This window comes from Aspergillus campestris, assembly GCF_002847485.1.
Source record: "Aspergillus campestris IBT 28561 chromosome Unknown P168scaffold_7, whole genome shotgun sequence".
NCBI classification, from domain to species: domain Eukaryota; kingdom Fungi; phylum Ascomycota; class Eurotiomycetes; order Eurotiales; family Aspergillaceae; genus Aspergillus; species Aspergillus campestris.
The window spans coordinates 91,926-118,086 of NW_020194342.1; the positions used below are offsets into that span (position 1 = coordinate 91,926).

Here is a 26,161-nt window from a genome sequence, read left to right on the forward strand (position 1 = left end):
AAACCGAATCCATCTCCATCCTATCCACCATCCAGAGACTGACAAGAGCAGAGTCGTCTTGCTCTTCATGGACTTCTTTCGTGTAGAGATCTCCACTCTAGTCGGATGAGGTGAGTGGCGGGCGGTCAGATCCTAATCGATAACATCGATAAGTCTCTCTCTTTCTTGTCTTTCTTCATCTTCACTTCTCTCCATCTTCATCTATCCCTCAACCACGTTCCCTGGTCGGTCCATGCCTGTCGAGACCGACCCTCGCTCACAGTCCCTCTTCCCGGATTCTGATCGCCATCCGCCCCTCGGTTCCTCTGGCGTCCTGTCGCCCCCTCATCGTCCCCATCCCGGATGGATCCCAGTGACGTGCAGTTCGTGGCCGCGCGCCCCAAAAAGGTCAGTCTCCTGTCCGTCCCCGATGATGCTTCGGTCGTGGACTGACACCGTATCGGTCTTCATAGCGATCCCGTCATGCTTCCGAAATGCCTTCGCGTCACAGTCAGGCCTCCCGGCGGTCATCCAGCCAATCCGCCCCCGGCCCGTCCAGTGCCGGTGTACCCCAGAATCCCCGTCCCTCACCACCCCGATTGCATTACCCCGGCGATGGTCTCGATTTTCGCCGTCCGGTCGTATCGGACCCCTCCCCCGGAGACGGGGTCATCGACCTGACGAACGAGCCCGATTCGCCCCCGCAGACCCGACGCCCCCAGCCGCCCGGGCTGGGGCGAGACCGGAGGGTTGACGTGGTCGATCTGGAGGCAGAAGAAGAGGAGGAGGAGGAGGAGGAGCCGGAAGTCACCATCACCTCGCCAGATGACCCACCGAGTAGCCCAGAGGTGCAATTTATGGGCGCGTCGGTGCGGCCCGTCGTCCGCCGCCACCGCCGCCGCCGCCGCAGTCGTTCGGGGTGAGCAACAGCCTGCTGCGGATGTTGGGCTTCCACAGCTCGCGGCTCCCCGAGAGGGCGCGGGGGGATATCCTTACGCAAGTGATCGCCCGGCGGGCGCGAGAAATCGCCCGTCATCAACCGCCGCCACAAATGGATGATGTTTTGTGGATGGGCGGGGACCCCTCCCACGGGGCCGTCGATCTGACGCTCAACCTGGACGTCAACCCGAGGGAGCTGGAACGCCATCCCCCGCCCGCCCGAGCGTATAAACCTCCGAGTCCGGTGCCCGAGGGGTTCACGCGGACGGTCGGCGACGAGGATGTGGTGTGCTGTCCCAACTGCGATGCGGAGCTGGGCGTGGGCAGTGAGATCAAGCAGCAGATCTGGGTGGTGAAACAGTGCGGACATGTTGGTCGAGCCCTTCTCTCCCCTCTCTCCCCTCTATCAGGACATCTACTGACACCGGTGCAGGTCTATTGCGGGGAGTGTGCCACCCACCGCTCCCAGTCGAAAGCGAAGAAGAATTCCGCCTCCCACAAGACCAAACCGTTCGCAAAGTGTCTAGTGGACAACTGTGGCAAAGCCGTCAGTCAGCCCCGGTCGATGTTTCAAGTCTACTTATGATCTTTCTTTCTTCTTTCTTTTTTTTTTGCGTGTCGCTGGTGTTCGGCAAGGCTTCGCGTTGTCCCTCTTCTCTCGGTATACCCTGATTGCATTTTTTGGGTGGGTTTCGGATTTGGCCATCTCTTGGTATAGCATCTCAGCATAGCGGTTTATTATATGACTACTTTTTGGCTGGACTGTTTGATATATCCGTAGATCACAGGTACATCAGAATATACATATTTAGTATTTATACCATATATAGTAGTAACTGATCATGGTATAGATTGCGAAACCACATTTCTGTATAGTACATCGGAAGCAGCCTTCTGGCCGCTACCCTCAAACCAGCAAACCCAATATACATGACAACCATGAATAAAGAAAACAGAAAATGAAGAGAAAAACAAGATATAAACGCTCCAATAACACCCTCGGGCAATCCCCCCACCAGACCCGCTCGCGTTTAGATGCCCTTGTACTCGCCGTGGAAGGGCGACCAGATCCCCCGGACGCTCTCGTTGATACTGGAGACGGGCTTCTTGATGCGCTTGAGCTTCTCGCCGCTAGCCTCCTTGAGCAGGGAGACCTTGTTGACGATCTGCTCGGGCTCGAGGTTGCGCACGCAGATGGCCTTTTCGCGGCCGTTGATGTACTGGCCCTTGATGACGGGGTGACGGTGCGGACGGGGGGAGACGCGGATCTCGATCTGGGGGTTCTCCTTGGCGATGGCGGGGAGTTTATGCTTCAGGAAGGCGCTGGATAAATTTTTGTTAGTATATGACTCTGGAGCATTGTCCGACAGTTAGATAGCACGTACACCATGCCCCGAGAGCTCCCGGCCCAGTCGCAGTAGTGAAAGTCCAGTCGCTTGCATTGGAGGATGAAGGCGCCGACGCCATTCTGGAGGGAGTCAGTCATGTCGGATCCTGTCCACAGGAACGAGGGGTCTCACCCGGGCAGTAGTCACTGCCTTGATCCCTTGGACCGGCATGTTGAAGGTATTGATCGGTGGTGATGTATGGAGGAGGAAAGCCGTGTCATTCAGGCCGCAACTTTGGAATCTTTTCGCCGACGGTGCAGACGCGTCCCGTGATTGGTCGGCGTCTATCCCGGCTGGCGCGGGTGGCGGTAGGCGATTAACCCAAAATGGACTAACCCAAACGGGACAACAGGCGCATTTCCAACCTCAGTTTGGACGCGATTCGGAACAACATCGTCGGCTTCCATCTCGACCAACTGTCTCATCCTGCTCCATGTCGACCCGGTTGAACTAGTCACTTTGTCCTTTCTCTTCCTCTAATTTTTGTTCTCTCAACGCTAGTCTCCTCCAGTGCAGCCGGTGGAGGGCACAATGACGGACAAGCTCCCCCCTCCGCTGCTCGCCCTGTTCCAGCCGCGCCCGCCCCTGCGCTACGTGACGCCGCTGGATCGGGCCCCCGAGGACGTGAAGAAGAGTCAGATCGGCGGGATCGCGCAGTTCCTGCCCGAGGTGAAGAAATACGAGGAGGAGGTCCCCTACACGCCGACCGAGAGCTGGATCCAACGCAAGTGGCGCCAGAAGCAGGAGCAGAAGGAAAACCTGCAAAACCAGTTGACCGAGAGTGTCCAGGCGTGTATGTGATGGTGCTTTCCAAGGACAGTGTGGAGGAGATAAGACGGTGGCTGACAGGATGCAGTTGACCCCAGCCATGACCCGCAGGCCCGTGGTGACCCGTTCAAGACGCTGTTCGTCTCCCGTCTGAGCTACGACGTCAAGGACGCGGATCTGGAGCGCGAGTTTGGCCGCTTTGGTCCGATTGAGCGGGTATGTCCCCTCCTTCCCCTCTCCCTCTCTATCACGAGCGCTCCGTAGTCGTGGTCGATCCCGACTAACTTCTCTAGATCCGCATCGTCAAGGATAATGTCACCCCGAAAGGCGCCAAGAAAGCGCACCGCGGATATGCGTTCATCGTCTACGAGCGGGAGAAGGATATGAAAGGTAGACCTCTCGCTGTCATGGCATCGTCCACTCGGAGGGATATGCCTCAGGCCCCGGTTGATCAATCTTGCTGACACACATTTTTTTCTGTTCTGGTCCAGCCGCCTACAAGGAGACGGATGGTATTCGGATCAAGGATCGCCGCGTGGTGGTGGATGTGGAGCGTGGTCGCACGGTCAAGGGCTGGAAGCCTCGTCGGTTTGGCGGCGGCCTCGGTGGTCGTGGATATACCAAGGCGATGCCGTCCCGCCCGATCGGACCCGGCGGCTTCAACGCCCCGTCTGGACCCGGGGGCTACGGCGGCGGGTTCCGCGGCTTCGGTGGCGGCGGCCGAGGATTCAAGGGCGGCTTCCGTGGGGATCGTGGATTTGGCCCGCGCGGCGGGGTGGGATATCAAGGCGGCCGGAACGGCTTTGGCGGACAGGCCCCCCCCAACGCGCCGTCCGGCCCCGGGGGTGGGCGAGGCCGGTTCGAGCGCGACCGCGGCGCCACCGGCACCGGCAGCAACCGCGAGCCCGTCCGACCCCGGGACAGCTTCGCGGACCGCGACCGCCGCGACTACGACCGGGAGCGCGACCTGGACCGTCCCCGCGACCGCGACCGCGACCGTGACAGCTACCGGTACCGAGACCGGGAGCGCGAGCGTGATCGTGACCGTGACCGCTACGGCGGGCGCGAGGACTACGGACGGAAGAGATACCACGAGGACGACGCCTACGATGATCCCCGTGCCAAGAGAAGATACTGAGATGGACTTGATTCCTTTTTCCCTTGACTCTTTTTACTTGATCCCCTGTTTTCTTTTTTTTCGGCATTCCATGGTGGGTTGGTGGGTAATTTCTAACTGAATGTTCTTCAAACGACACTGGGTAAGGCATCGACGGGGATGACCTTTCCCATGGTTTTTTTTTTTTTTTTTTTTTCGACTCGACGCGATCGACCATGGATTGCGTAGTCGACCCTGTGAATGACGGTATATCTTGCGATGGATCCGGCTGGCGTGACCTTTTTTTTCATTTTCTGTTTTCTACTGCTTTCGATCCTTCCCTTGTTTTGTTATGATCCCTGGCCACCTTGGCTTTACAGGGTAAGTATGTACGTTAGGTAGTCAAGACGTTGTCCTGGCCGGGAGACCCGGCGCGCAGGTAAGGAGATCAGGTAAGGTTTCCAACGCAATGACCGGACCAGGTTCTTCGTATGTATATCAGATGCGTGAACAAGAAGGCTTGAGTAGCTGTCCACGTAGGTCTAGTCTGTAGGTCTCGTAATCGACGGAATACTCGAGATCTGTAAAACAAAAGCCAACACCCAACTCCATGCCCAGCAGCCACAATCGAGGGTACTTTTTGATACGGGGGAGCAGAAAGATATCACAAAAAGAGAGAGAGAGATCCAAAAGGGGGGTAAAAGAAAGGGAAAAAAGAAGATAAATCATTGCCCATCCACCTCCATCCCAGCCTTCTCCTCCAAGACCTCCACCTCACCCGTCTCCCTCGTCCAGTGGGCCTTGAGGGCGACGTGGAACTCGGACGAGGTGACGCCAAACATCTTCAACAGGGTCGTCTGCCGCGAATCGAGCTCCTCGCCCTCCCGACAGACGGCGAACCCCTCCGCCTCCTGGTCACCCGTCAGCTGCAGCATGACCTTCCCCTGGACCAACCGGGTGGGGACGCCCAACCGCCGCAGCTCAGGCTCGATGGTGTGGCTGATGGGCTGGTCGTCCGTGACGGGGACCTCGCCGGCGCGGGAGTAGACGAGGCCATTGGGGATGGCAAAGTCGCGGGTGGCGACGGAGCCGGCGCGCGCAAAGTCCTGAGGGCGGAAGTTGTCGAAGTACTCGGTGACGGTGGCCGGGTCGCGGTTGGTGAAGAGCAGGCCGACGGCGCCGGCCAGCAGCGGAGCGATCTTGTGCAGGTTGGGGGCGGCCTCGGACTCGGGCGTGTGACCCAGGGCGACGGCCATGACCTTGGTCTTGCCGAAGAAGAGGCTATCATCTTCTTGTCAGTTATCACTTCTTGATTGATATTTTCCCGTCTCTCCCAGTCGGCCACACAAATGTGCCCCCACCACCAGGTCCTCCTTCTCCTCCTCTAGTGTCAATTGTAACAAACATACCGGCTATCCGCGAATTCCGCCCGCACATCCTTCAAATAAGTATTGCGCATATTATCGACCGAAAAGACAAAGAGGTGCTCGTAGGACTCGACACATTCTCGGATATTGCCGTACAGTCGACGGGTCTGCTCCTTGTGGGACTTCTTGGCCGTCTTGGTCTCGTGGACGACTCTGGCGCGCTTAGAACGAGGCATCTTGCTGTGTATGAGAGAGGTAGGGGAGAATCGTTAACCTGGGTGACTGTTGACTGTTGGAGATCGATCTCGATGATCTTTTTCTGCTTTTTTTTTTCTGTCTGATAACGGGCGGATTATCGTTGTCGCGGGGCTTATCTGGTGCGCTCGCTGACTCATCTGGCTGCCTCAGGTACAGAGTTCTTATGCTGTGTACACACTCTACGCTGACTACTTATGTAGGCGCTAACCAGATCGGGAACACAGCCCGCTTGCCTGATTCTCCAGGCCATCCTCTATCTCCATCTCCGTCACGCGAATAACCTCACCCCATCCGCCTCCCCAGCCGAATCGCCATGCGCGATCAGCCTGACCATGCTCGACTTCATGGACTACATTCAGCTCGCCTTCACGGAGGCCACTGACTGCAATCGCGACAATTCCTACGCCTCTCTCACCGCCACGGCGCAATCCCTCCTCGACTTCTCCACCCCCGAACGACTGCGTGTCCACCTCTCCTCCCTCGCGACCCCCAATTTCGCGACTAGTTACACCCTAGGCACCGTCGGTGTGATTGATGGCTCCGTGTCCTACCTGTACAGCACCGTCCCCTTCGACAACCTACCCAGCCGCAGTGCCCTGATCCCGCTCCGGAAGTTATCCCCGGGCTACCGGCAGGTCCAGCCCCCCGTCGCACCCGTCGACCTCGACGATCTCAAGACTAGCAGCAGCAACAGCCAGCATGACGGGAGCTCCCTCGCCGCCATGGTCGACGGACCTTTGGGCCAGAAACCGACGCTGCTCCACGCAACGCTACACCTCCCCCCGCCGACCACGCTGAACGCGCTCTTCCTCCGTCGCATCTCCCCAACCATGCAGCTGGCGCTGGCCGTCTGCTCCACGCGCGGACCGCCACTCTCCAAGTCCGCCCCGCAGGCCTCCCTGCTCACCCAGCTCTCCCACGACACGGGCAAATACAGCAACGAGTACCTCTTCAGCACGGACAACTCCCTCTTCGGCTGGCGCGGGCTGTGGAACTTTGGGCCCGACCCGCGCGCCTCGCCGTCTCTCCCGCCAGACCAGCGCGTGTCGCTCCTCTCCGCCGGCGCCGAAGCGTACTACTCGCCTGTATCCTCCCTGATCGGCATGTCCACCGGTCTCCGGTTCAGCACCCTCCCCGCCGCCACCGAGGGTCTCCCCTCCTCCTCCCGCTCCTCCTCCACCACCACCACCACTACATCTCCCCCGAACGCCTCCTCCCCAATCTCCACCTTCCCCTACACCATCACCCTCTCCCTCACGCCACTCACGGGCTCCCTCTCCACGACCTACTCCCTGCGCGCCTCGCCCAACCTCGCCTTCAGCTCCCGTTTCGGCTTCAACGTCTACAGCTGGGAAAGCGAGATGGTCGCCGGCTGCGAACTCTGGCGTCGCTCCAGCCGGAAGATCACCGACGACGATGGCGACGAGGACGGACTCGCATGGGCACGTCGCAAGATACGCATGACCGAGTGGCCCTCGTCGGCTCTACTCTCCGGGTCGGTGCCTACCACTACTACATCTCCTCCTCCTCCTCCCCCAACGGACGCCGAGAGTGACCACGCAAGCGACTCGGTGCTCAAGATCCGCGTCGACCAGTCGTGGAATGTGCGGGTGCTCTGGGAAGGCCGGGTCAAGGAGTTGTTGGTGAGTGCCGGCGTGGGACTGGGGCCCGGGTCGTTTGCAGGGGGTTCGCTGTCGGGGGCGGGGGGAGGGTCCGGGACGACGGGCGGGGGGGTGCGGCGGGGATGTCGTACTGGAAGGGGGTGGGGGTGTCGGTGTCGTATTCATCGTGATTGTGTTTAGTAGTCGTGTACGACTGACCAACTATATAGACCATATGCTGATAGATAAGTGCACCAGAAGAATTACAAGTATATGTATATGTATATAGGTTCATCTACGAGGGATAAGGGCTTAGGAAATCAAATGGAAGAACAGCAAAGATTGCACGGGCTGGTATCGTTCATTTATATCCTACGTCCCATCGAGCAGATCACATTTGACCAGACAGATCAGTCAGATCCTACAGTCGGTGCCTGCTCCCGGCAGGCGACTGGTCGGCAATGTTTCTTGTAGACGTTATTTTTGTTTTATATTCATATGTTTTGTGGTATCTTTTTGGAGGTGAAAAGGCGTGCCGCTTACAGACGGGCGTTGACGATGTCGACGAAGGCGGGCTTCAGGCTGGCACCGCCGACGAGGAAGCCATCGACATCGGGCTGCTTGGCCAGCTCCTTGCAGTTCTTCTCGCTGACGGAGCCGCCGTAGATGACGCGGACGTTGTCGGAGGCCTCGGGGGAGATGGCGTCGGCAAGCCACTTGCGGATGGCGGCGTGGACCTCCTGGGCCTGCTCGGTGGTAGCGACCTTGCCGGTGCCGATGGCCCTGATTGAGTTAGACGGAGGAGCAGTAGAAGAAGGGGAAAAGAAGAAAAAAAAAAACATACCAGACGGGCTCGTAGGCAATGACGACCTTGGACCACTGGTCCTTGGAGAGCTCCTTGGCGGCAGCGTTCAGCTGGCGAGTGACGACATCGATGGTCTTGTTGGCTTCCCGCTCCTAGACCGGGCGTTAGTCTCAACAACCCCTCCCTAACCTTGCCTAGCGTTCGGGAGAAAAAAGTGGGGCTTACCTCAAGCGTCTCACCGATGCAGAAGATGACCTCGAGGCCACCGTCGACGGCGGCCTTGACCTTGCGGGCAATGAACTGTTCTCGGTTAGTACCGAGAATCCCACATACTCTCTTGATCTCCGGTTGATTGGGGTATGGCATACCTCGTCCGACTCCTTCAGGATGACACGACGCTCGCTGTGACCGACAATGGCCCAGTTGATCTTGGTGTCGCGCAGCTGCTCGACGGAGATCTCGCCGGTGAAGGCGCCGTTGGGCTTGTCGAAGACGTTCTGGGCGGCGACGCCGATGTTGGGGTTGGCCAGTTGGCGGGACAGGGTGAGGTAGAGGGCGGGGGGGGAGATGACGACCTCGGAGGACTTGTCCAACTGGGAGGAGTTGAGGTTGTTGATGATGGAGGTGATGCTCTCGGCAGTGCCGTTCCTAATCCATGTGAGAGGCTGATCTATCTTTGATTCTATCTCTGATCTTGATCGTGATCGTGATCTTGATCTCTGGTCTCTCAAGAGGGGAAGCGTACATCTTAAAGTTACCTCCGATGAAGAATTGGCGGGGCATGATGGCGGTATTGGAGAATGAATCTAAGGAGACTGGGATAGAGTAGGGGGGATAGAGAATGACCAGAAGGATTGACGTGAAGAGAAGATGAAGAGAGAGAGAGAAGAAGAAGAAGAGAAATGGAGGAATTTAAATGACGAAACGGGAGGCGGGGCAGCAGTGCCTCAGGCAGCCATCGTCCGCTTATCGATAAGCTTTTCTTCTCTTTCTCTTCTCTCTCTCTCTCTCTCTTCCTCTTCCTCTTCCCCTTCTTACTGACTGCCTCGACTCACTACACGTACAGATTACATCTTGTCGACCGTCAGATCCAGCTTCATCATGATCATTCATGTTACCCCGATTCAAAGATGATATCCAACCTATGACGCCATCGTTCCGGGTTCCCCACAAGTCTCCCGGAAAGACCCTACAACCCTCGGAAAGAATCTCCCCCACAGACGCCCCGCGATCCAATGAACGAGAAGAGAATCCGGTCGGAACGCCGGAGATGAGACAGGAAAAGAAAAAAATTAAAATTAAAAAAGAAGACATGGGGGAGAAATGAGAACATGGAGCACCGTCTCCCGGACGGGGGTGGGAAAAAGTGGGCACTCAATGTAGCCCCCCCGGGAGATAGCTGCTATATCGTCGGGACGGGTGGTAGGACGTCGGCTCGCGCAGGGACATGCTACGACCCAGGTAAGAGGGCTCGTCCAGTCGGTCGTCCAACCGCTCGCTCAGTCGGTCGTCCAGCAGTCGCGTCCGGTAGTCTATCATCTTCTCCCGTCGCTCGATGCGCGCCTCGCGATCGTCCAGGATGCGGGTGCGAATGTCGTTCCGGGCCCGCCCCCCGCGGAACGGGTCCTCCACCAGCGCTAGATCCAAGTCATCGGAACTAACAGGCCCGTGGATGACCGTCGGTCGCGCTGGTCGGGGCAGGAGCTCCCGGCTGCCCCCCTTGGCCGTCCGCCGCGACCCGTGCTTGCTGTCTGCCGGCACCACGTCCACAACGCCCCCCGGGTAGCGTCGGCGCCCCTGCTTCGACGCCGACCGGCTCTTGCTGGGCTGCTTGCGGTAGTGTGTACGGTATCGCGGCGCCTGCGGGGCCGGTTTGACCGGCGAGTGCCGCCGGTACAGGCTCCCCCGCCACCCCTCCGGCGGGTGCAACTCGTCCTCCTCGTCCGAGCCATCCGTCACGGAGCTGAGATCTTCGGCGTCCAGCAGCTCGGGCTCGTCGTCCTCCACGCTGCTCGACTCCGGTCCCCACTCCGCCTCCGCGTCCAGCCCTGGAAACGCCCCGGGATGCGGAGGTCGCCCGTGGGCGGCGTGGGGGGCATGCGGCGCCATGGGAACGTCGCTTCGGGCGGCCGGGTGGGGAGTCGGTGCGGCGAACTCGCGGCGAATCTGTTCCAATCCAGGGGGCATGTGTTGCTGGGGGGGTATGTGCTGGGGGGGCATGTGCCGGGGGTGCGGCATGTGCTGATGGGATGGCATTTGCGGATGAGGTGGCATTTGCTGATGGGATGGCATGTGCTGATGGGGTGGCATTTGCGGATGAGGTGGCGTTTGCTGATGGGATGGCATGTGCTGATGGGGTGGCATTTGCGGGTGAGGAGGCATGTGTTGATGAGGAGGCATGTGTTGGTGGGCCGGCGTGTGCTGATGGGGTGGCAGATGTTGCGGTGGTTGCATGTGCTGCAGGGGCCGTCCATCTGGGCCGGCCGGGATCTCTCGCGCCCTGGGATCCGGGCCTCCCATGATAGGCCCCGGCCCGAGGTCTCTGGGGTCTGCGGGGTGTCCTCGAGGCATCCCGTGCCCGTCCGGTGGCGGATGCGCGTTAGGGGGATGCGCCCCTGGAGGCCACGCGCCGGGCATCTGCTGGTCGTGTGGAGCGGGAGCGGCCGTCGGCGGACGACCCTGCGGGGCGGGCGGAAACTGGGGTCCCGGTTGGGGCCCGTTGTTGATCACGGGGGGGCCCTGTCCCGGATGCACAGGCCCGGGCGCAGTCCAAGGACCCCCGCGTTCCGGGCCCGGGTGGATCGATCGCGGTTCGACGTTGATGATCGGGGGATGGCCCGAGGTCGGAACGCGCTCCTTCGCGGTCGGGGATCCGAAACTCACGTGTCGGTCAAAGGGGCCCTTGGCGAAGCCCGGTGCGCTGGACGGCGTTTTCATGAGGATGATGTCCAGCGAGACGGTCTCGTAATCCCCGCGACGGGAGTTCTTGCCCTTGACGGCCTTCTCGTCCTCCTTGACGTAGACGCAGGTCCACTCGAACTGGGGGTCCCTCTTCTTCAGCTCCTCGATCAGCCGGTCGACGTGGACCCGCTTCAGTCGGGACAGGGACTGGTATTGCTCGGTGGCCGCGAACCGTTTGGCCCGCCGGTGCACCAGGCGCAGCAGGTCAGCCTGGCTCAGGTGCATCGGGGTATTCTCCGCATGCGTCCAGGTGGACCGATTGCCAGGCGTCGAGTCAGCCTTGAAGAAGGTGAATCCGCGGTACTCGATGGAGTCCGCTCCTTTGGGAGACGCCGGGAACTCTTCGAATTTGGGGGCCTTTGCGGGGCCAAATCGATCTGGGTTCACCTGGAGTCGGGCCATCTGGTCGGCCATCTGGTCGGCCAGATGCCCGGGATGGATCAGCCTCGTCGGGGGGTCATGGATGACCCGGGGGATTTCGTCGGAGGGGGCATGAGTGGCAGGCGGGTGGTGAGAGGGTGGCACCGGCGGCATCATATTGGGGTGGATGACCGCCATGGGGTCCAACTTCCTACTCCACAGACCCGCGGGGGAATTGCTAATTGTCGATAGTGGGCAAGTGATCCTTCAAGAGATCTTGCAAGAACGAGGCAGTGAAGCGGGGACCGTAGTACTTGATAGGGTTGAAGGGACGGGAGGCAGATCTGAGACCGATCGATGCACAGAGCGATTGGGGGGGATGCAGACGGTAGAAATAGTTTCGGGTCCCACTTCTCCAGAGCAGAACAAGCTAGGAGACAATCCCCACTAGTAACGACAGTGGTCGGCCTCGATTACAGGCAGAATTCCATCAGTGGGTGAACCGCCGGGGCAAAAGCCGTCAGTCTGAGTGTTTCAAGGCGCGAACCCCCCTGCACTTCTGCCTTGCCCACCGTCATCCCCGAATCTCACTAGCGAACATTTGGTGACTGAACTCAGGTCCAGCCCTCGCCCGAGGGGTCTTTGCGACGACCCTGACTGGTGGATTCTCCTCTTGATCCCAGTCGTACTCCGCAGATGCCGAGCAGCTTGGTCGACCTAGGCAAGGGCGAACAGGTAGCCACACGGGGAGGTGGAATTCCCAGAACTTGGGTGGATACAACAGAAGACAGAAGAATTGCAGAAAACAGCGGCGAGGGGAGCAGCAGATTCCAAGAATACGAGGATCGATGAGGCGCAGTGGCTGAGCCCGGGCAATGTAGAGTGAGGCTAGAATTGCCCTGCTCGGCGGGTTTTTGCTGATATTCCTTTTCTTTTTCTGCCTCTCTCTTTCCCTCCCCCCCTTCTTCTATTCGATTGTATCATTGGTAGAGACTGCGATTTTGAGCCCCGTCATGCACACTCCTCTCCGAGCCTTGGTTCCCCGAGCGAGGCGATGCAACTAGGGCCAACGTAAGTGCCCTCCATCGCGAGTCGGGCTCACGTCGCGAAAGGGATGACGAATAAGCACAACTGGCTGCAGGAGGCTAAGGTATGCCAGATTCTGTCGCAGTGCAGCCGACCGACATCACCCAGCATTCTTTGCTTGCAGACGATGAGCGGGACTGCCCATGCAACACCGGGAGGTGGGCGTCGAGTTGACGACGCTAATTGGGATGGGAGGTGTGGGGATCTCATGCAGCCAAGAGCGACTGACAGGCACTCATTCGATATCATCTCTGATCCATCGTGCTTTTCCTCCAATGAGAATCCATAGACATGCATACTGCATTGGATTATGCGGTCATTTCCTGTCCCTATTTGGGCAATGTCAGTATGGAACGACGCCCTGTGGATTTTCGATGACTCACGTAGATTTGGAGAGGATGAGGCTCTACTAGAGTCAATGACGGTGTCCATATTCGATTGAGATTGAGGTCGGTTCCATCATTCCTGGGATATGGCAATGGAATCTGACAATGAAGATGGAGACAAAGGTGGAGACAAAAGACGAAGACAGACAAAGACAAACTTGAAAGATAAAGGTGAAAGAAAAAGACAAAGCTCAGGAGAAAGAGAAAGAAGTCGGTGATTGTCTGCACGGTTTGCCTTTGTGAGAGACAAACAAAAGCTTCATCCATCAATACTAACTATGAGACAGGACAATGGCAACAAACAAAGCCCTTTCGTTGGTCTGGCCGAAGAATAAAAAGAAGGTCGCATATGACGAGACACGGTTCCATATATCTTCAAGATAAGATGCAATCGCATATAAGGCACCCTCGATGACCACCCGGAGACTCCTCAAATCAACGACTGGAATACGACCTCTAACCTACGACAAATTTTGAACGCCGTACGCACGCAGCTTTTGCCTTGACAACATGGCTGAAGCACCCCTTCAAGACGCCCATGGGCGCCCGATATATGGCTTGGACCAAAACGGATATCCATGGATGAACGCTCTGGCTACGGTGATGTATCTCCTCGTCGATCCCGACCAGCCCATCTCACAAACCTACCCGCGTCTCCATAGAATCGTCCGCAGACGCTTCCATGACGCCATGATTGCGAGGGGCCATACGAAGATCTCCCAGTGCACACATGCTGATGCGAAGGGCATCAGGACCGACGACTCCGAGAAGCAAGCGGAAGACCTAGAGCTATCATCGAATGAAACCGACAAGACGCGGGATCGATGGCGGAAAGCGTGCGAGGATCTGACGGATATCTGGGACCGGACAGGATTTTATGGAGCAGGAAGTAGGTCTTTCTCTGCCAACGCTCCGGTTCGGACAGCTAACGAGGGGTGACTGCCATGGTCGACAGCATTTGCCAGTGTATTCAGCGCGCGACATCGGCTCATGCCGTCCGATTTGTGGGCCGTCAAGATGGAAAGACTGAAGACCAACCAGATGGCATGGCTAAAGTGGGACTCGCCCAAGATGACCCGTCTGGCCGAAGACACCGGGGAATTGCCGTATGTGCCCCGCGAAGCGTTGCTTTTACTCCTGCTAGATCAGTGCGAACGGTTTCCGACCCTACACTCGGTCTACTCCTGCGGTTCATATTCGTCGACCATCATGGAGGGCTATGCCGACGATGCCCATAGCGTCGCGCATCTCACCCAACCTCTGCCGGCCGACTACGACCAGGCGGCGGCGCGGCTCCTTCCGAGCCGGACGGGGATAGTTCTCATGGACCAGAAACGGCCCGTGCTGAACGAGATCCAGTCGTGCAAGGTTGCCTCCCAGTTGCTCGAGGGGTTTGCCGCTCTCCGGGATATGAACGTGTCGCACGGAGACCTGTCTCATAATAACTATATGATACAGGAGGATCTGGAGACGCACCTCATCGACCTCGGCCTGCTGAGCTTTGGACTCGACGACGTGGATTTCCAAGCCGAGATCAGCGGGCATATTTTCTTCCGGGAGTATCAATTAACCCCGGAGCAGGCTATGGAGCACACGAAGCTGCTCGACGGGGTGGATTTCGAGGGGCTCCGTAAATTCAATTTCGACTGTAAGTTACCGCACGATGCACGCTGCTTTCACCTGTGGCATTTGGTGTGCATCTTCTACGAGGTGCTGCATGGGTATGCGGCATGGGAGAATCGAGCCTGGAACCCCAATTTGAGCCGAGAGCAAAACGAACTCCGCAAATTCTATCTCACCACTGTGGGCGTAGACGAGGCACTTGCTCGGCGGGACCGCCTGATCAACGAGGATCTGCCGATCCGCGAGGACTTGTCGCAGGACTGCGCGGATATGCTGCGGATGACGTTCGAGAAGGATCCCCCGTTGAGACCCACGCTCACCGAGATGGAGGCCATGTCGTGGTTTGGTCAATGGGCATTTCACCCCGAGGGTGAATTTCACCGGCCACCGGTCGAGGATGTCACATATCCTCCTCGCGACGATGTCCCATGTCCTCCTCGCGATGATGTCACATATTCTCCTGACGACGGTGTCCCATATCCTCCTCACGACGACTAGGCCTGGGTGTCAGTGGCCGGCCTGCCAGAGAGGTACGTATGTCACATGAGCGGTGTTGATTGTAGCTGGTTTTCTACACCACTGCTAGCATTAGATTTGTTTTCTTTCAAATATGGATCCATATTCACGTTTATAATCCACATTTAGCTTCCACGGTTTTAAGGCCGGATAGGATAGTGGATTTTGGTAAAAAAAAAAAAAAAGAAAAAAAGAAAGAAAGAAAGAAAGAAAAAGCCAAACAGCATCAAAATTCGTAAACGCACAATAGCTTTGCAAACTTGGCTTCCAGCAAACAAATAATAGAGAAAGGATAAAAAGAAGATGAAAGAAAATCATGAAAGAAAAGCGTGAATCCTGCGACGAAAAAATCAAATAGGATAAAAAAGCGCAGACTAACTCCGATCGTGGTATCACCGCCGCAGACTGTCCAGTCTAGCCTGCAGGTCGTCATCCTGGGAGCTGGCCCCGCCAGCCCCAACAGCCTCCGCCACCCGGCCCTCGCTGACTGCCGTCTTTGGCATGTCGGTAGGGGCTTCGCTCAGCTATCCACGCAGTTAGTACCGTAGATCTTCTCCCCCATCCACGCGGGGGGTTGAGGTGGCAAAGGAAAACGCACATCTTGGCCGAGGTTCACACCGATCTCATCCAGCACTTCCTTGACGATATCTTCACCTTCCTCCTCCTCGCCCTCCATCCCCGTTGCCTCATCAATCGCATCGTCCATCATTTCCTGCCGTTGATCCATCACATCGTTCTCGCGCTCGAACTCCATAGCGATCCGTTGCAGCGCGGGGAGGTTCATCTGGCGGTTCATACTCCCCAGGAGCATGGTGGCACCTTTCATCGACTGCATCATCTGTTCATTGCTGCGGACGGTCTATGGACCAACGAAATGAAATCATAATCAGTATCAAGACAGTAAACCGGAATGGACGCCGCATGATGGTTGTATACCTGGATTCGTAACGAAATCGCCTGTAGTTGGGTTCGCATCTGATAAAACTTTTGGATATATCTATCAAATCATAGATAACATTCGTCATTAGCCACGTCGTCCCCCACTCCCGAACTATACGTACCGTCTCGTCCGCACCAGGTCCTTGGCCTGGATCTTACACGCGCCAACCTGACCATTCTTGGCACTCTTCTTGATATCCTGGACGAGCTTCTTCTCCTGATTCTCCAGCTTGACACGTTCCCGGTCAAGTTCCCGCTGGGTGCGATCGAGGGCTCGCTGATGCTTGCGCAGACGTTCCGCGGGCGTCATGCGCTTCCCAAAGGCCCATTCGACGATCTACCAGTATTAGTGACAGATAATCCATCAATCAAGGGGGGGGACTTACATTCATGATGGAGAGAGGATATGTATTGTGGGGGAAATAAGAGAGAGAGAGAGAGAGAGAGAGAGATGCTATCAGTGACATCAAAAGGGACGGGAACCGCCGGGGGTCGATAAGTAACGGGCCGTATTGTGGTTATTTTGGTATTACCAGTAATTAACATGACAGAACTAGGTAATTATGGGGGCCATTATACGTACGCTATTCCCCTTGAGGCTATAAACGGTCGTAACTGACATACACGGTCAGGCCATCCCCGTATCAATACCCTTCCCGAAGAAAATCGAACTTCTCTTTCCAACTTCCAACTTTTCTTCCCCTCCTCGTTCGCCCCCTCAATCAACTCCCAACAACAACCACCCTTCATGTACCTTCCGTGATCATGAGTCAGGAATACTTTTCGAGAAATGGTGGATCTTCCGCTGGGGAAGGTTCATCCAGACATCCGCCAGAGGGATCGCCGTCGTCGTCGTCGCCCCCGTCCGAGTACCCTTTCCATCCGACAGCTCCGCCCGCCTATATGACCGTGGGGAATGGATCGACGTCGCAGAGTGCCACCGCCTTGATGTCGTCGCTGAATGAGGATTCGGGGTACGGAGGGAGCAGTGTCATGGATGGAGATGAGACCAGCGGATGGAGATCCGATCTGATGGTCGATCGACCGACCCCTGTGCATACGCCGACACATCCCGGCGAGTGGAATCCGGCCGGTACGTTCAAATGGGATAGGAGGGGAAGTGGAGTTTGAGAGAAAGAGAGAGAGAGAGAGACTGACCGTCATGTGCGATCATCCAGCCGAACACGAGCGCCAGGTTGTCGCCAGCCATGTCCATCAACTCCTCTAGTGCGTCGACGGAAATCCTTCCTCCCCATCGCCGCGCCAGACTAACCCGTGATTGTAGCAATTCGAATCGCACGAAGCTGGGACGCTCGATCTCGCGCACCATCGAGACCCTCAAGGAACTCCAGGAGATGAACCGTCAGTGGCCTGCCCACTATCCCGCCGTACAAAGCACTCCCGCCTCCCCGTCGCAACGGCCCGCCATGCGCTACCGCTCGTCCGACCTTGGGGAGTTACAGGTGCAGAGGGAACAGGATCTGCCCCGCCCCGGTCAGATCAAACGTGCCGCCACCATGGCCGCGGGCGAGGACGTGCCCGAGTCCAGTGCCACCGCCGAGCGTCGACCGGCGCCGGAACCGCGATTGATGAGCCCGCAGATCGCCCAGGAGTTTTCTATCTTGAAGCTGGACTTGAAGCTAGGCGCGCTGTCGCAGGCGGAGCTGGTGCATTCGCTGGAGAAGAGCTCGATCGCGTCGCTGCTGGATGGGAAAGTCAGTCAGAGTATCAAGCATCTGCTCTCGCTGCGCGATCGTATCGAGGACACCTCGAGTAAGGTCCTGATCACGGGAGATCTCAACGCCGGGAAGTCGACCTTCTGCAATGCCCTGCTCCGTCGCAAGGTGCTCCCCGAGGACCAGCAGCCCTGCACCAGCATCTTCTGCGAGGTGTTGGATGCGCGCGAAAACAGCGGGATCGAGGAAGTGCACGCCGTGCATAAGGATCAACACTACAGCCGCAATGACGAGAGCACTTACGACGTCTATCCGCTGAATGAGTTGGAAAATATCGTGATCGAAAACACCAAGTACATGCAGTGCAAGGTGTACGTCAAGGACGTGCGGACGATCGACGAGTCGCTGCTCAACAATGGCGTGGTGGATATCGCGTTGATCGACGCCCCTGGGTTGAACTCGGACTCGCTGAAGACCACCGCGGTGTTTGCTCGACAGGAGGAGATCGATGTCGTCGTGTTCGTCGTCTCGGCGGCCAACCACTTCACCCTGTCGGCTAAGGAGTTCATCCACAATGCCGCCCACGAGAAGGCCTACATGTTCATCGTTGTCAACGGCTTCGACCAGATCCGCGATAAGCAACGCTGCGAGCGGATGATTCTGGATCAGGTCGGCAAGCTCAGCCCCCGGACGTACAAGGAATCCGCCGAGCTGGTCCACTTTGTCTCCAGCAATGCCATCCCTGTGGCGCCCCCGGGTGCGATAGAAAGTGTCGGCGCCGGTGGTGGTGGTGGTGGTGGTGGTGGTGGTGGTGACGGTGGTGGCTCCGATCCTCACGGAGATGATGACGACGATGGCAAGCCCGACGATAAAGGAAAAGACAAGGGCAAAGGCAAGGAAAAGGAAAAGATTCAGGATTTCGAAGAACTCGAGAGCTCACTGCGGCGGTTCGTTTTGGAAAAGCGCTCGCGGTCCAAACTGGCCCCCGCCAGGACTTACCTTCTCAACCTGCTGGCGGACTTGAATTCGTTGGCCGCGGTCAACCGTGACGTGGCCCAGAGTGAATTGGACCGTGTCACTCAAGAACTCTCCGAGCTCGAACCCGCTTACGAGAACGGCAAGAAGAGGAGGCTGGAGATCGGCGAGCAAGTCGAAAAGTGTATCGACAATTCGACCGACGACGTTTACAACCACACGCGGTCCACTCTTGCCCGTACCATCGCCCATGTCTCCGAGGCCGACCTGGGTGTTCAATACCCCGGCCTGTTTTCGGCCTTCCAGTACGCCGAAGATTTAAAGACCGCCATGCTGGACCGGATCTCTGCCAAGGTCTCGGACTGTGAGGATTATGCCCGCGAGAAGACCACCCAGGGGGTGGGATTCATCCAAAGCATCGGACTGCTGCATGTCGGAGAGGACAAGTTCCCACCCCTCAACTTCCGCTCTGAGATGATGTTCCGCCGGGGTCGCCGTCACACGATGGCTCGCCAGGTAGATACGGAAGTTGAGCTCTTGGATTTCTTTGACCTGTCCAGTATCTGGGAGCAACAAGAAAAGATGGCCGGAACGGGTGTGGCCATGACGGCGGTGACGGTCTTAGGAGGCAGGCTCTTCGGTGGCATCAGTTGGATCGACAGCCTGTTTAGCGCCGTCAAGGTTCTCGGTCCGAAAAACGTGCGACGCCTCTTCCTGCCCGGTGTGGTCGCTGCCGGTAAGTTTCCCTGTTCATAGCATTATGTTGCGATGTCGACTAATCATGTTTTCAGCCGTCCTCACTACCGCTTACGTGCTCTCTTCCATTCCCACCACTCTACCCCCTCGTCTGTCACGCAAGCTCGCCGTGGCTCTCTCCGATACGGACTACGTGCACACCAACGCCACGCGAATTTCGGCGGAGGTTCGCCGCATCCTCCGTCTTCCCGCCGGCAACCTCCAGGCCAGCCTGGCGCAGGACGTCGAGGACCTCGGGAGACGCAAGCAAGAAGTCGGCAAGACGAAGCACGAGAGCGACGCCGCGCGCAAATACTTTGCCAATCTCTTCCGCGACAGCGGCGAGAACCGCCGCTCCGTCGAGGACATCGACCTTGACGCGCCGCTGCCCGGCGGTATGGCGGCGCACGCTGCCTAAACCGACGAGTGTGCGCTGGCTTTGTAAAATTAATAACGCATGTACGATTGATTCTACCTAGATTGGGGTTCCGATGTCGACTTTGGTTTGTGCTTTGTACTTTTGAAATATTCCCCGGGCACAGCTGTTTCCTCTACTACTTTCCTTTGTGTTCTTGTCTTTCCTTTTCGCCTAACAATACCCTTCCCAAATTTATGTGAATGTATACCTAGGGAGTTGTCTTTACTCAGCTCCCAGGTATATCCCTAGTGAGCCCAATAGCAATGTGAAAGCCCCTTTTCTCTCAAAATTGGTTTCTGTACCTGTCTTTGTATCACTGTATATGGCATGAGAATAGGATACTCCGGTATCTACCTAGCTTGATAAAATTGCATACCGCATTGAATGAAACTGGTCTGTTCCGCCCGTCAATAGATTACTGACTGATTAGTTATCGACAAGATCATTATAACAATACTTGGAGCTAACAGCCATATCGACGCCTTTGGCCGTGGCGTCGGAGTCTTTTCCAGTATATAGCTACAGATACTACTCATTTTATCGTCACCTGAAGATTGGAGATATCAAAATTGCCGGGAGACTATCGAATAAAACCGACATGGGATCAACGAATAGTTATAGTAAATGAGAAGACGCCGTCCGCCATGCAATGTTCTCAATGGACACCATCAAATAGTTAGCAATCAAAGACAAACGGATGAACCATCCATCGCCTGCTTCTCTCCCCTTTCCAGCGAGCAGGCTTGATATCAGACAAGGCAGACAAACACGAGCTAGAACCAACAAAAAAACTGACAAGACAAGAGAAGAGAAAGCAAAATCAGCAAGCTGCCATCAAAACTCATCATCGACCACCCTATTGGTCGCACGAGTCCTCCTTCCAGCTCCCCACCCACTGTTCTCCAGCTCCTGGAGCCTGTCCACATCCGGTGCAGTCTTTTTCTCGACCGCCTTACCCGCACCGCGGAGGAATTTCTCGCGCATGGCAACCGCATCTGGATCCTCGTAGTCCAGCTGGGTCATGGGCGGAGGGGACTGGCTCTGCGGCGGCGCGTGAAGCTCGTGGTCACCGGCGGAGTCGGCAAAGTTGAACTGCCCGCTGTTGATGAGCGACGGGAGCTTGCTTTCGGTGGCGACGCTGTCGACGGCACTGCCGTAGCCGTCTTCGTTGAGAGTATCGATGGAGCTCGCGCGGGATGGGCGGTCCGCTGTGATTGCTGCTGCCGTGCTGCGCACGGAGGAGTGCGAAGGAGCGCGGCCGAGAAGCGGCCGGCGACGGCGTTTGTGGAGGGCGTCGTCGGTGGATTCGGTAGGGTCGGTGGTTGTGGACGAGCGGGAGTTGGCTTCGCGGGCTTGTTTCAGGATCCCGTTCATGGCGATTTCGAGCGCGGACTGTTGGTTTTTCTGGTGGGAGGAGGAAGCGCTGGTGTTGGTTGACTGGGCTGAGGCGGGGCGCTTGGCTGGCGATGCGGACATGGGACGGTCTGTCGCGCTCTTGACCTTGGAGGGAGATGTTGTGATACGTTGTATCTCTGCTGGTCGTTTGGGGGATGGTGTGGGTTTGTGCTGCTCTGTGGGCGAGTGGGCGCCTCCCTTGGCCCTGCCGCGTCCGTGGGACTGGTCTACATGGATGTTTTTGGACGCTGTGGATTTCGCTAGCGGGATATTGGTGAGTCCAGTCTGGCTGGTAGGTTCTGGGTACGCTGTGCGCGAGCCAGCTCGCACTTCAAGGTCCCTGGTGTTTTGGGTGGGCGGCCTCGATGGTCCTTTGATGGCATACGGCTCGAACGGCCGTTTCTGCTCGCTGCGGATGGAATCCCAGAGCCAATTCACAGAAACAGCCGCCACGCCCCATTCGCTCGTATGTCGCAGTTTATCGGGGTTGACGGGACCAGCGTCATTGCAGATCAGCACGGAGGCGTTTGATGTCAGGTATTCGTGGTAAGTGCCGCCTAGAATTTGGGTCAGAGTGTGTTCACCCGGTCTTGCATGGCGATGGACTCACCGGCTAGGGTGGCGAGCTTAGATAGGTGGAGTAGATCGATTTTAGAGAACCCCGTAGAGCAAATCTTCATCCCATGGAAACCTGTACGTGTTAGTGCATGGCTCGATCATGTGGGCTGGGGACATACCTGGGACCGGAGATCGAAGAAGAGGGGTGTTGGCAACGTGAGATTCCGGCAATACTAGGGCTTTTGCGTCCAAACAACGCTCTAGCCACATGTCGGTCACCACCTCGCACTCAAAAGCAAGGTCTTCCGTCGAAGGCACTTTGGTACGCGGCGTCGTGTAAGGCACGATGATGTAGAGGCCATGGCCTCGTTTGGGGATCTCTGGCCTCGAGAATTCGCCCAGGGATCCTACCAACTGGGCCCCATTAAAGGAGAGGTGATGGCGTAGTACATTTCCCTGGAATCCGTGAGTCCACAAGCAAAATCAAAGGCGAGGTGAAGGACCAACCTGCTTGGAAGAGAACCCGTGAATGAAAAAATAACAGCCATGGAGGAAGCCCTCGTTCTCGGCGACTGATCCTGAAGACTGTCGTCCCGGCTTCGACTGCCGAGAGTCTCGCGGTTCTGCAGGGCCGCTCTCGCTAGCAAATGACCTGGCCTCCTGAACAATGGAGGCAGTTCGTGGGAGCGTACGGGTGCTGTCGCTTCTGTGTTGGCTCCCTCGGGACCGCCTCAAATCGCTGCTTTCGAACCCCGCGCCGACGATATCGCCCCAGATTCCTTCGTTTTGCCCCACCAGCTTCGCACTTGCGGTTCGGCGCAATTTGCGCGGTCGAGGATTTGACGGGGGGTTGCGGTCCGGGGCTGTTTCTCGGGCCAAGGGCACCGCGCGATTCCAGGCACCTGCGCCCTGCTGTTCCGGTGGCAGAAGAGGGTGGTACAGTGCCTCATCCAAGATCATGCCACGCTCCAAGCTGTCTGTAAACCACTGTCGAGTGACAACGATGACGTTCCACTGGGTCGCAAATTTGTACTTCTGGGTTTGCGTGTCCCGCGCCACGAGATGAGTGATGTCTTTGGTGAGGTCCGAGCTATATTCAGCGCCATTGCGAACCGACATGCTCCGGAGGTAGTCTCGGAACGCCCCTTAAAAACGGTCAGCCCTCATCGCGCATGGGAAGGAGTCTCCTGCAATGCGACTCACCATCCTCGAACCCCGTGGCGCAGATCGATAAGCCCGTAAAGGTCGGCAAGCGCCACTGCTCTTCCAATGCTCGGATATCCGTATCACCGCCCTGCATCCATGACTGACGTACCGCCTCGACCCATTCCGGGTTGAGGACCGCCACGTCGGGCCTCTCGCGTGCAACATACTTGTACTTGGGTGTTTTGATCTCGCCGATTAAGAGATGGGTGACGTCGGCGGTGAGGTCGAATCTGTGGCTAGCTCCCATCTGACTCGCAATCGCAATCAGCTCGCTCTATCAACGTTGACGACGTCAGTATACGGTACGAATCGGCCCCAGGGTCGATGCGATCACTCACGCGGTGCTCGGGCACAATGGAGGTGAAGCATAGGACCACTCCCGCCAGAGGAAGTTCCTTGTCTGCGTGGGATATCAGCAATTTTGCGAGCCAATCAACCCATCGTAGAGTTCAGCCACTTACTGGAGGCACCGTTCCCTGCCATTCTTCATGATTGGCAGGAGGGACAAAGCACGACTCTGGTGAGGATGTTGAGCGGAGTTTTGGCGTCGAGACTGCAGATAGCGGAGTGCACGATAGGGTCACGTGATGTATCGGTTCTGCGCGTCGTGTCGACTTCTTCAATGTGCGTTAGGATACAATCCTATCCTATAGATGTTCCTACAGCGATTGAAGTACAATACATCAATACATAACTCCAGGGTTGGCACCATCCCCGTACAGTGTCTTTGTACGGTTTACTCAGTGAATCCAGGTCCCGCGATATCAGATCCAGCATGAACAGCTACAACCTCCCAACCCCTCCCACTCCTTCTCTTGTCTACACCCATCAGTAATCAATATCTATCATCTACGTGATCGACTTCAGTCTCAGACAGTCAGAATTAGCAATTCAGGAACAGGTAGTTGATCCCTCGCAGATAATGCTTATCGGTATCGGTCCTTATCGGTCGGTCACGTGCGATAGGCGACGCGTCGCGCTTCTTTTGGAGTCGCGAAATTCTCCCGAGATTCAAGTCGATCCGATGAAAGACTGAGGATCGACTATCGATTGACTGATCCAGTTGCGATCGATCTATTCGACACACGACGCTCGTCATTGGACTCATGCATGCGTTTCGCCCAGACTGAAATCTAGGACCGCATATCACTCCGCCAACTCATTCCACCAACGCACGTCGCATGGGGTGCCACCACCCCCGTTGTCCCTCTACGTGACCCCTCGAGTTCGTCGACAATCATGTTCAAGAAGGCGGTTCAGGAGCATTCGGGGTCGTCGGCCAAGCCACTGCAACCGACACTTCCCCAAAACAGTGGGAAACCCCCCTTCAACCCCCCACCGCAGTCCATCGGGGTCAAACGGAAGATTGAGATGACCGATGCCGGTCAATCCGCCCTGGGATCGCTCCACAGCGCCGTATATTTTGATGAAAACGACTTTGACGACGACGACGATTTGAACTTTGAAGAACCGGATATGTTTATGCCCCCGGCGAAGATTGTGAGACCGAATGTGCAAGGACAGGCGCCGGGGGGGCAGGCCGACTCGCAGCGGGCGTCGTCGGCGCAGATGAAGCCACCGTCGCATCCGGCTTCAATCCTCATCAGTAGTGACTCGGCCGAGGTGAAATACCCGGAACTACCGCCAGTCCCCGATGACAATGCCGCCCCGCCGAGCAGCGCACAGTTACCGTGGTCTTCCTCTCCCCTCTCGCACTTTCAGAAACCGAACAACCCTCGCACGGTGCCCTGGATCAAGCATGAGGAGTCGACCCCGATCGAACCACCGAAGAAGAAGGTGGAAACGCCGGTGCGCCAGCCCAAGCCCACGGCGCTGTGGGACAAATCAGCGAGTGCCATCAAAGAAGAACAGAGAGAGCTCCGCCGCCAGAACAAGAGTCTGAAGACGGACACCAAGAAGCCCCAACCGCGCCCCAAGCTCGCCTCGGTCTTCCTCAGTGATGAGCAACGACACGTCCTGGAGGCGGTCGTCCACCAAGGGAAAAGCATCTTCTTCACCGGTTCGGCAGGAACGGGTAAATCGGTGCTGATGCGCGAGATCATCAAGAAGCTGCAGGACAAATACAAGAGAGAGCCAGATCGGGTGGCGGTGACCGCGTCGACGGGTTTGGCGGCTTGTAACATCGGGGGAGTGACGCTCCACAGCTTTGCGGGGATCGGGTTAGGCAAGGAGCAGGTCCCGGAGCTCGTGAAAAAGGTGGGCTGAACCCCGTTGACCGGCACGCACAGGCGATAATAACCATGTTGCAGATCCGGAAGAATCAGAAGGCCTCGAATCGCTGGAAGCGCACCAAGATCCTCGTCATCGACGAAGTGTCGATGGTCGACGGGGATCTGTTTGATAAGCTGGAGGAGATTGCGCGCCAGATCCGGAAGAACTTCCGGCCTTTTGGGGGCATCCAGCTCGTCGTGACCGGGGACTTTTTCCAACTGCCCCCGGTCCCTGAGCCGGGCAAGCGGGAAACCGTCTTCGCGTTCGCGGCGGCGACCTGGAACACCTGCATCCAACACACCGTCCTGTTGACGCATGTGTTTCGTCAGAAGGATCCTCAATTCGCAGAGATGTTGAACGAGATGCGGTTGGGGAAGCTGAGCCCGCGCACGATCGGCATCTTCAAGCAACTGTCCCGACCTCTAGACTTTGACGATTCCCTAGAAGCCACGGAGCTGTACGTATCTATCTCTTTTTCCCCTTTTGTTTCCTTTTTCTTTTCTCTCTCTCTCAATATTAGCCTGTCTAGATGCTAATCCGCCACGCAGCTTTCCCACCCGAAACGAAGTCGAACAGGCCAACGGGGCCCGAATGCATCGATTGTCCGGCGAAATGATGACGTTCAACGCGGTGGACTCGGGCACGATCCAGGATGTGTCCCATCGGGACAGGCTCCTCTCGAACTGCATGGCGCCACACTCGATCCACCTTAAAAAGGGCGCTCAGGTCATGTTGATCAAGAACATGGAGGACACCCTCGTCAACGGCTCCATCGGCCGCGTCGTGGCGTTCATGGATGAGGCAACATTTGACGTGTACCGAGAACACGAGAATGACTTTGCCGATCCCGAGATGGACGAAGAGAAGGCCAAGGCGATCCAGATGCGGAAGAGC

At 57.1% G+C, this 26,161-nt stretch overlaps 11 protein-coding genes across 11 annotated transcripts; 5 read left to right on the plus strand and 6 right to left on the minus strand.

Annotated features, from left to right (window-relative positions):
* Positions 1-35: 35 nt before the first annotated feature.
* P168DRAFT_290640 (putative RING finger domain protein) lies at positions 36-1,662 on the plus strand. Its single transcript, XM_024837260.1, has 4 exons — positions 36-387; positions 453-848; positions 890-1,288; positions 1,352-1,662. The coding sequence occupies exons 1-4, from the start codon at positions 343-345 to the stop codon at positions 1,502-1,504; spliced, it is 993 nt and encodes a 330-aa protein (XP_024692066.1). The 5' UTR covers positions 36-342; the 3' UTR covers positions 1,505-1,662.
* Positions 1,663-1,751: 89 nt separating this feature from the next.
* Positions 1,752-2,511, minus strand: P168DRAFT_304837 (mitochondrial 54S ribosomal protein mL43). The gene is made up of 3 exons (XM_024838877.1): positions 2,439-2,511; positions 2,304-2,386; positions 1,752-2,241 (listed from the first exon to the last, which is right to left on the minus strand). The coding sequence occupies exons 1-3, from the start codon at positions 2,475-2,477 to the stop codon at positions 1,950-1,952; spliced, it is 414 nt and encodes a 137-aa protein (XP_024692067.1). The 5' UTR covers positions 2,478-2,511; the 3' UTR covers positions 1,752-1,949.
* Positions 2,512-2,837: 326 nt separating this feature from the next.
* On the plus strand, positions 2,838-4,296 carry P168DRAFT_253910 (U1 small nuclear ribonucleoprotein 70 kDa; the record flags this gene model as incomplete). Its single annotated transcript, XM_024834393.1, has 4 exons — positions 2,838-3,099; positions 3,163-3,290; positions 3,368-3,464; positions 3,566-4,296. 4 exons carry the CDS (start codon positions 2,838-2,840, stop codon positions 4,210-4,212), a joined length of 1,134 nt encoding a protein of 377 aa, XP_024692068.1. The 3' UTR covers positions 4,213-4,296.
* Positions 4,297-4,519: 223 nt separating this feature from the next.
* On the minus strand, positions 4,520-5,826 carry P168DRAFT_269752 (ribosome assembly factor MRT4). Its single transcript, XM_024835159.1, has 2 exons — positions 5,580-5,826; positions 4,520-5,451 (listed from the first exon to the last, which is right to left on the minus strand). The coding sequence occupies exons 1-2, from the start codon at positions 5,771-5,773 to the stop codon at positions 4,896-4,898; spliced, it is 750 nt and encodes a 249-aa protein (XP_024692069.1). The 5' UTR covers positions 5,774-5,826; the 3' UTR covers positions 4,520-4,895.
* Positions 5,827-6,097: 271 nt separating this feature from the next.
* P168DRAFT_304840 (mitochondrial distribution and morphology protein 10) lies at positions 6,098-7,638 on the plus strand (the record flags this gene model as incomplete). The annotated part of the gene is made up of 2 exons (XM_024838878.1): positions 6,098-7,438; positions 7,627-7,638. The coding sequence occupies exons 1-2, from the start codon at positions 6,128-6,130 to the stop codon at positions 7,636-7,638; spliced, it is 1,323 nt and encodes a 440-aa protein (XP_024692070.1). The 5' UTR covers positions 6,098-6,127.
* Positions 7,639-7,715: 77 nt separating this feature from the next.
* Positions 7,716-9,261, minus strand: P168DRAFT_290644 (triose-phosphate isomerase TPI1). Its single transcript, XM_024837261.1, has 5 exons — positions 8,947-9,261; positions 8,570-8,849; positions 8,427-8,501; positions 8,241-8,353; positions 7,716-8,179 (listed from the first exon to the last, which is right to left on the minus strand). The coding sequence occupies exons 1-5, from the start codon at positions 8,982-8,984 to the stop codon at positions 7,936-7,938; spliced, it is 750 nt and encodes a 249-aa protein (XP_024692071.1). The 5' UTR covers positions 8,985-9,261; the 3' UTR covers positions 7,716-7,935.
* Positions 9,257-10,382, minus strand: P168DRAFT_290645 (uncharacterized protein). The gene has a single exon (XM_024837262.1). It carries the CDS (start codon positions 10,308-10,310, stop codon positions 9,576-9,578), a length of 735 nt encoding a protein of 244 aa, XP_024692072.1. The 5' UTR covers positions 10,311-10,382; the 3' UTR covers positions 9,257-9,575.
* A 2,949-nt stretch (positions 10,383-13,331) lies between these two features.
* On the plus strand, positions 13,332-15,160 carry P168DRAFT_163165 (Protein kinase domain-containing protein). The gene is made up of 2 exons (XM_024832856.1): positions 13,332-13,883; positions 13,950-15,160. The coding sequence occupies exons 1-2, from the start codon at positions 13,505-13,507 to the stop codon at positions 15,113-15,115; spliced, it is 1,545 nt and encodes a 514-aa protein (XP_024692073.1). The 5' UTR covers positions 13,332-13,504; the 3' UTR covers positions 15,116-15,160.
* A 365-nt stretch (positions 15,161-15,525) lies between these two features.
* On the minus strand, positions 15,526-16,464 carry P168DRAFT_318941 (ESCRT-III subunit protein DID4; the record flags this gene model as incomplete). Its single annotated transcript, XM_024840236.1, has 5 exons — positions 15,526-15,657; positions 15,732-15,992; positions 16,070-16,130; positions 16,195-16,409; positions 16,459-16,464. The coding sequence occupies 5 exons, from the start codon at positions 16,462-16,464 to the stop codon at positions 15,526-15,528; spliced, it is 675 nt and encodes a 224-aa protein (XP_024692074.1).
* A 312-nt stretch (positions 16,465-16,776) lies between these two features.
* P168DRAFT_290649 (mitofusin) lies at positions 16,777-20,250 on the plus strand. The gene is made up of 4 exons (XM_024837263.1): positions 16,777-17,165; positions 17,251-17,299; positions 17,358-19,459; positions 19,515-20,250. The coding sequence occupies exons 1-4, from the start codon at positions 16,838-16,840 to the stop codon at positions 19,874-19,876; spliced, it is 2,841 nt and encodes a 946-aa protein (XP_024692075.1). The 5' UTR covers positions 16,777-16,837; the 3' UTR covers positions 19,877-20,250.
* Positions 20,251-20,633: 383 nt separating this feature from the next.
* Positions 20,634-23,718, minus strand: P168DRAFT_163234 (BRCT domain protein). The gene is made up of 5 exons (XM_024832857.1): positions 23,033-23,718; positions 22,337-22,974; positions 22,009-22,285; positions 21,882-21,962; positions 20,634-21,828 (listed from the first exon to the last, which is right to left on the minus strand). The coding sequence occupies exons 1-5, from the start codon at positions 23,280-23,282 to the stop codon at positions 20,711-20,713; spliced, it is 2,364 nt and encodes a 787-aa protein (XP_024692076.1). The 5' UTR covers positions 23,283-23,718; the 3' UTR covers positions 20,634-20,710.
* Between the last annotated feature and the right edge of the window lie 2,443 nt (positions 23,719-26,161).

Excerpts from the sequence above, each read along its gene's own strand:
- P168DRAFT_290640 (XM_024837260.1), top strand. The coding sequence starts at position 343 with ATGGATCCCAGTGACGTGCAGTTCGTGGCCGCGCGCCCCAAAAAG. Across the intron at positions 849-889 it reads TGCAATTTATGGGCGCGTCG|TCGTTCGGGGTGAGCAACAG; the intron begins GTGCGGCCCGTC and ends CCGCCGCCGCAG. Across the intron at positions 1,289-1,351 it reads TGGTGAAACAGTGCGGACAT|GTCTATTGCGGGGAGTGTGC; the intron begins GTTGGTCGAGCC and ends ACACCGGTGCAG.
- P168DRAFT_304837 (XM_024838877.1), bottom strand. The coding sequence starts at position 2,477 with ATGCCGGTCCAAGGGATCAAGGCAGTGACTACTGCCCGG. Across the intron at positions 2,387-2,438 it reads AGGCAGTGACTACTGCCCGG|AATGGCGTCGGCGCCTTCAT; the intron begins GTGAGACCCCTC and ends GACTCCCTCCAG. Across the intron at positions 2,242-2,303 it reads GGGAGCTCTCGGGGCATGGT|CGCCTTCCTGAAGCATAAAC; the intron begins GTACGTGCTATC and ends AAATTTATCCAG.
- P168DRAFT_269752 (XM_024835159.1), bottom strand. The coding sequence starts at position 5,773 with ATGCCTCGTTCTAAGCGCGCCAGAGTCGTCCACGAGACCAAGACGGCC. Across the intron at positions 5,452-5,579 it reads GCGGAATTCGCGGATAGCCG|CCTCTTCTTCGGCAAGACCA; the intron begins GTATGTTTGTTA and ends AGAAGATGATAG.
- P168DRAFT_290644 (XM_024837261.1), bottom strand. The coding sequence starts at position 8,984 with ATGCCCCGCCAATTCTTCATCGGAGGTAACTTTAAGAT. Across the intron at positions 8,354-8,426 it reads GCATCGGTGAGACGCTTGAG|GAGCGGGAAGCCAACAAGAC; the intron begins GTAAGCCCCACT and ends CGCCCGGTCTAG. Across the intron at positions 8,180-8,240 it reads ATTGCCTACGAGCCCGTCTG|GGCCATCGGCACCGGCAAGG; the intron begins GTATGTTTTTTT and ends TAACTCAATCAG.
- P168DRAFT_290645 (XM_024837262.1), bottom strand. The coding sequence starts at position 10,310 with ATGGCGCCGCATGCCCCCCACGCCGCCCACGGGCGACCTCCGCATCCC.
- P168DRAFT_163165 (XM_024832856.1), top strand. The coding sequence starts at position 13,505 with ATGGCTGAAGCACCCCTTCAAGACGCCCATGGGCGCCCGATATATGGC. Across the intron at positions 13,884-13,949 it reads AGGATTTTATGGAGCAGGAA|CATTTGCCAGTGTATTCAGC; the intron begins GTAGGTCTTTCT and ends CATGGTCGACAG.
- P168DRAFT_290649 (XM_024837263.1), top strand. The coding sequence starts at position 16,838 with ATGAGTCAGGAATACTTTTCGAGAAATGGTGGATCTTCCGCTGGGGAA. Across the intron at positions 17,300-17,357 it reads CATGTCCATCAACTCCTCTA|CAATTCGAATCGCACGAAGC; the intron begins GTGCGTCGACGG and ends CCGTGATTGTAG. Across the intron at positions 19,460-19,514 it reads GCCCGGTGTGGTCGCTGCCG|CCGTCCTCACTACCGCTTAC; the intron begins GTAAGTTTCCCT and ends TCATGTTTTCAG.
- P168DRAFT_163234 (XM_024832857.1), bottom strand. The coding sequence starts at position 23,282 with ATGGGAGCTAGCCACAGATTCGACCTCACCGCCGACGTCACCCATCTC. Across the intron at positions 22,975-23,032 it reads CGCCACGGGGTTCGAGGATG|GGGCGTTCCGAGACTACCTC; the intron begins GTGAGTCGCATT and ends ACCGTTTTTAAG. Across the intron at positions 21,829-21,881 it reads TAAGCTCGCCACCCTAGCCG|GCGGCACTTACCACGAATAC; the intron begins GTGAGTCCATCG and ends CCCAAATTCTAG.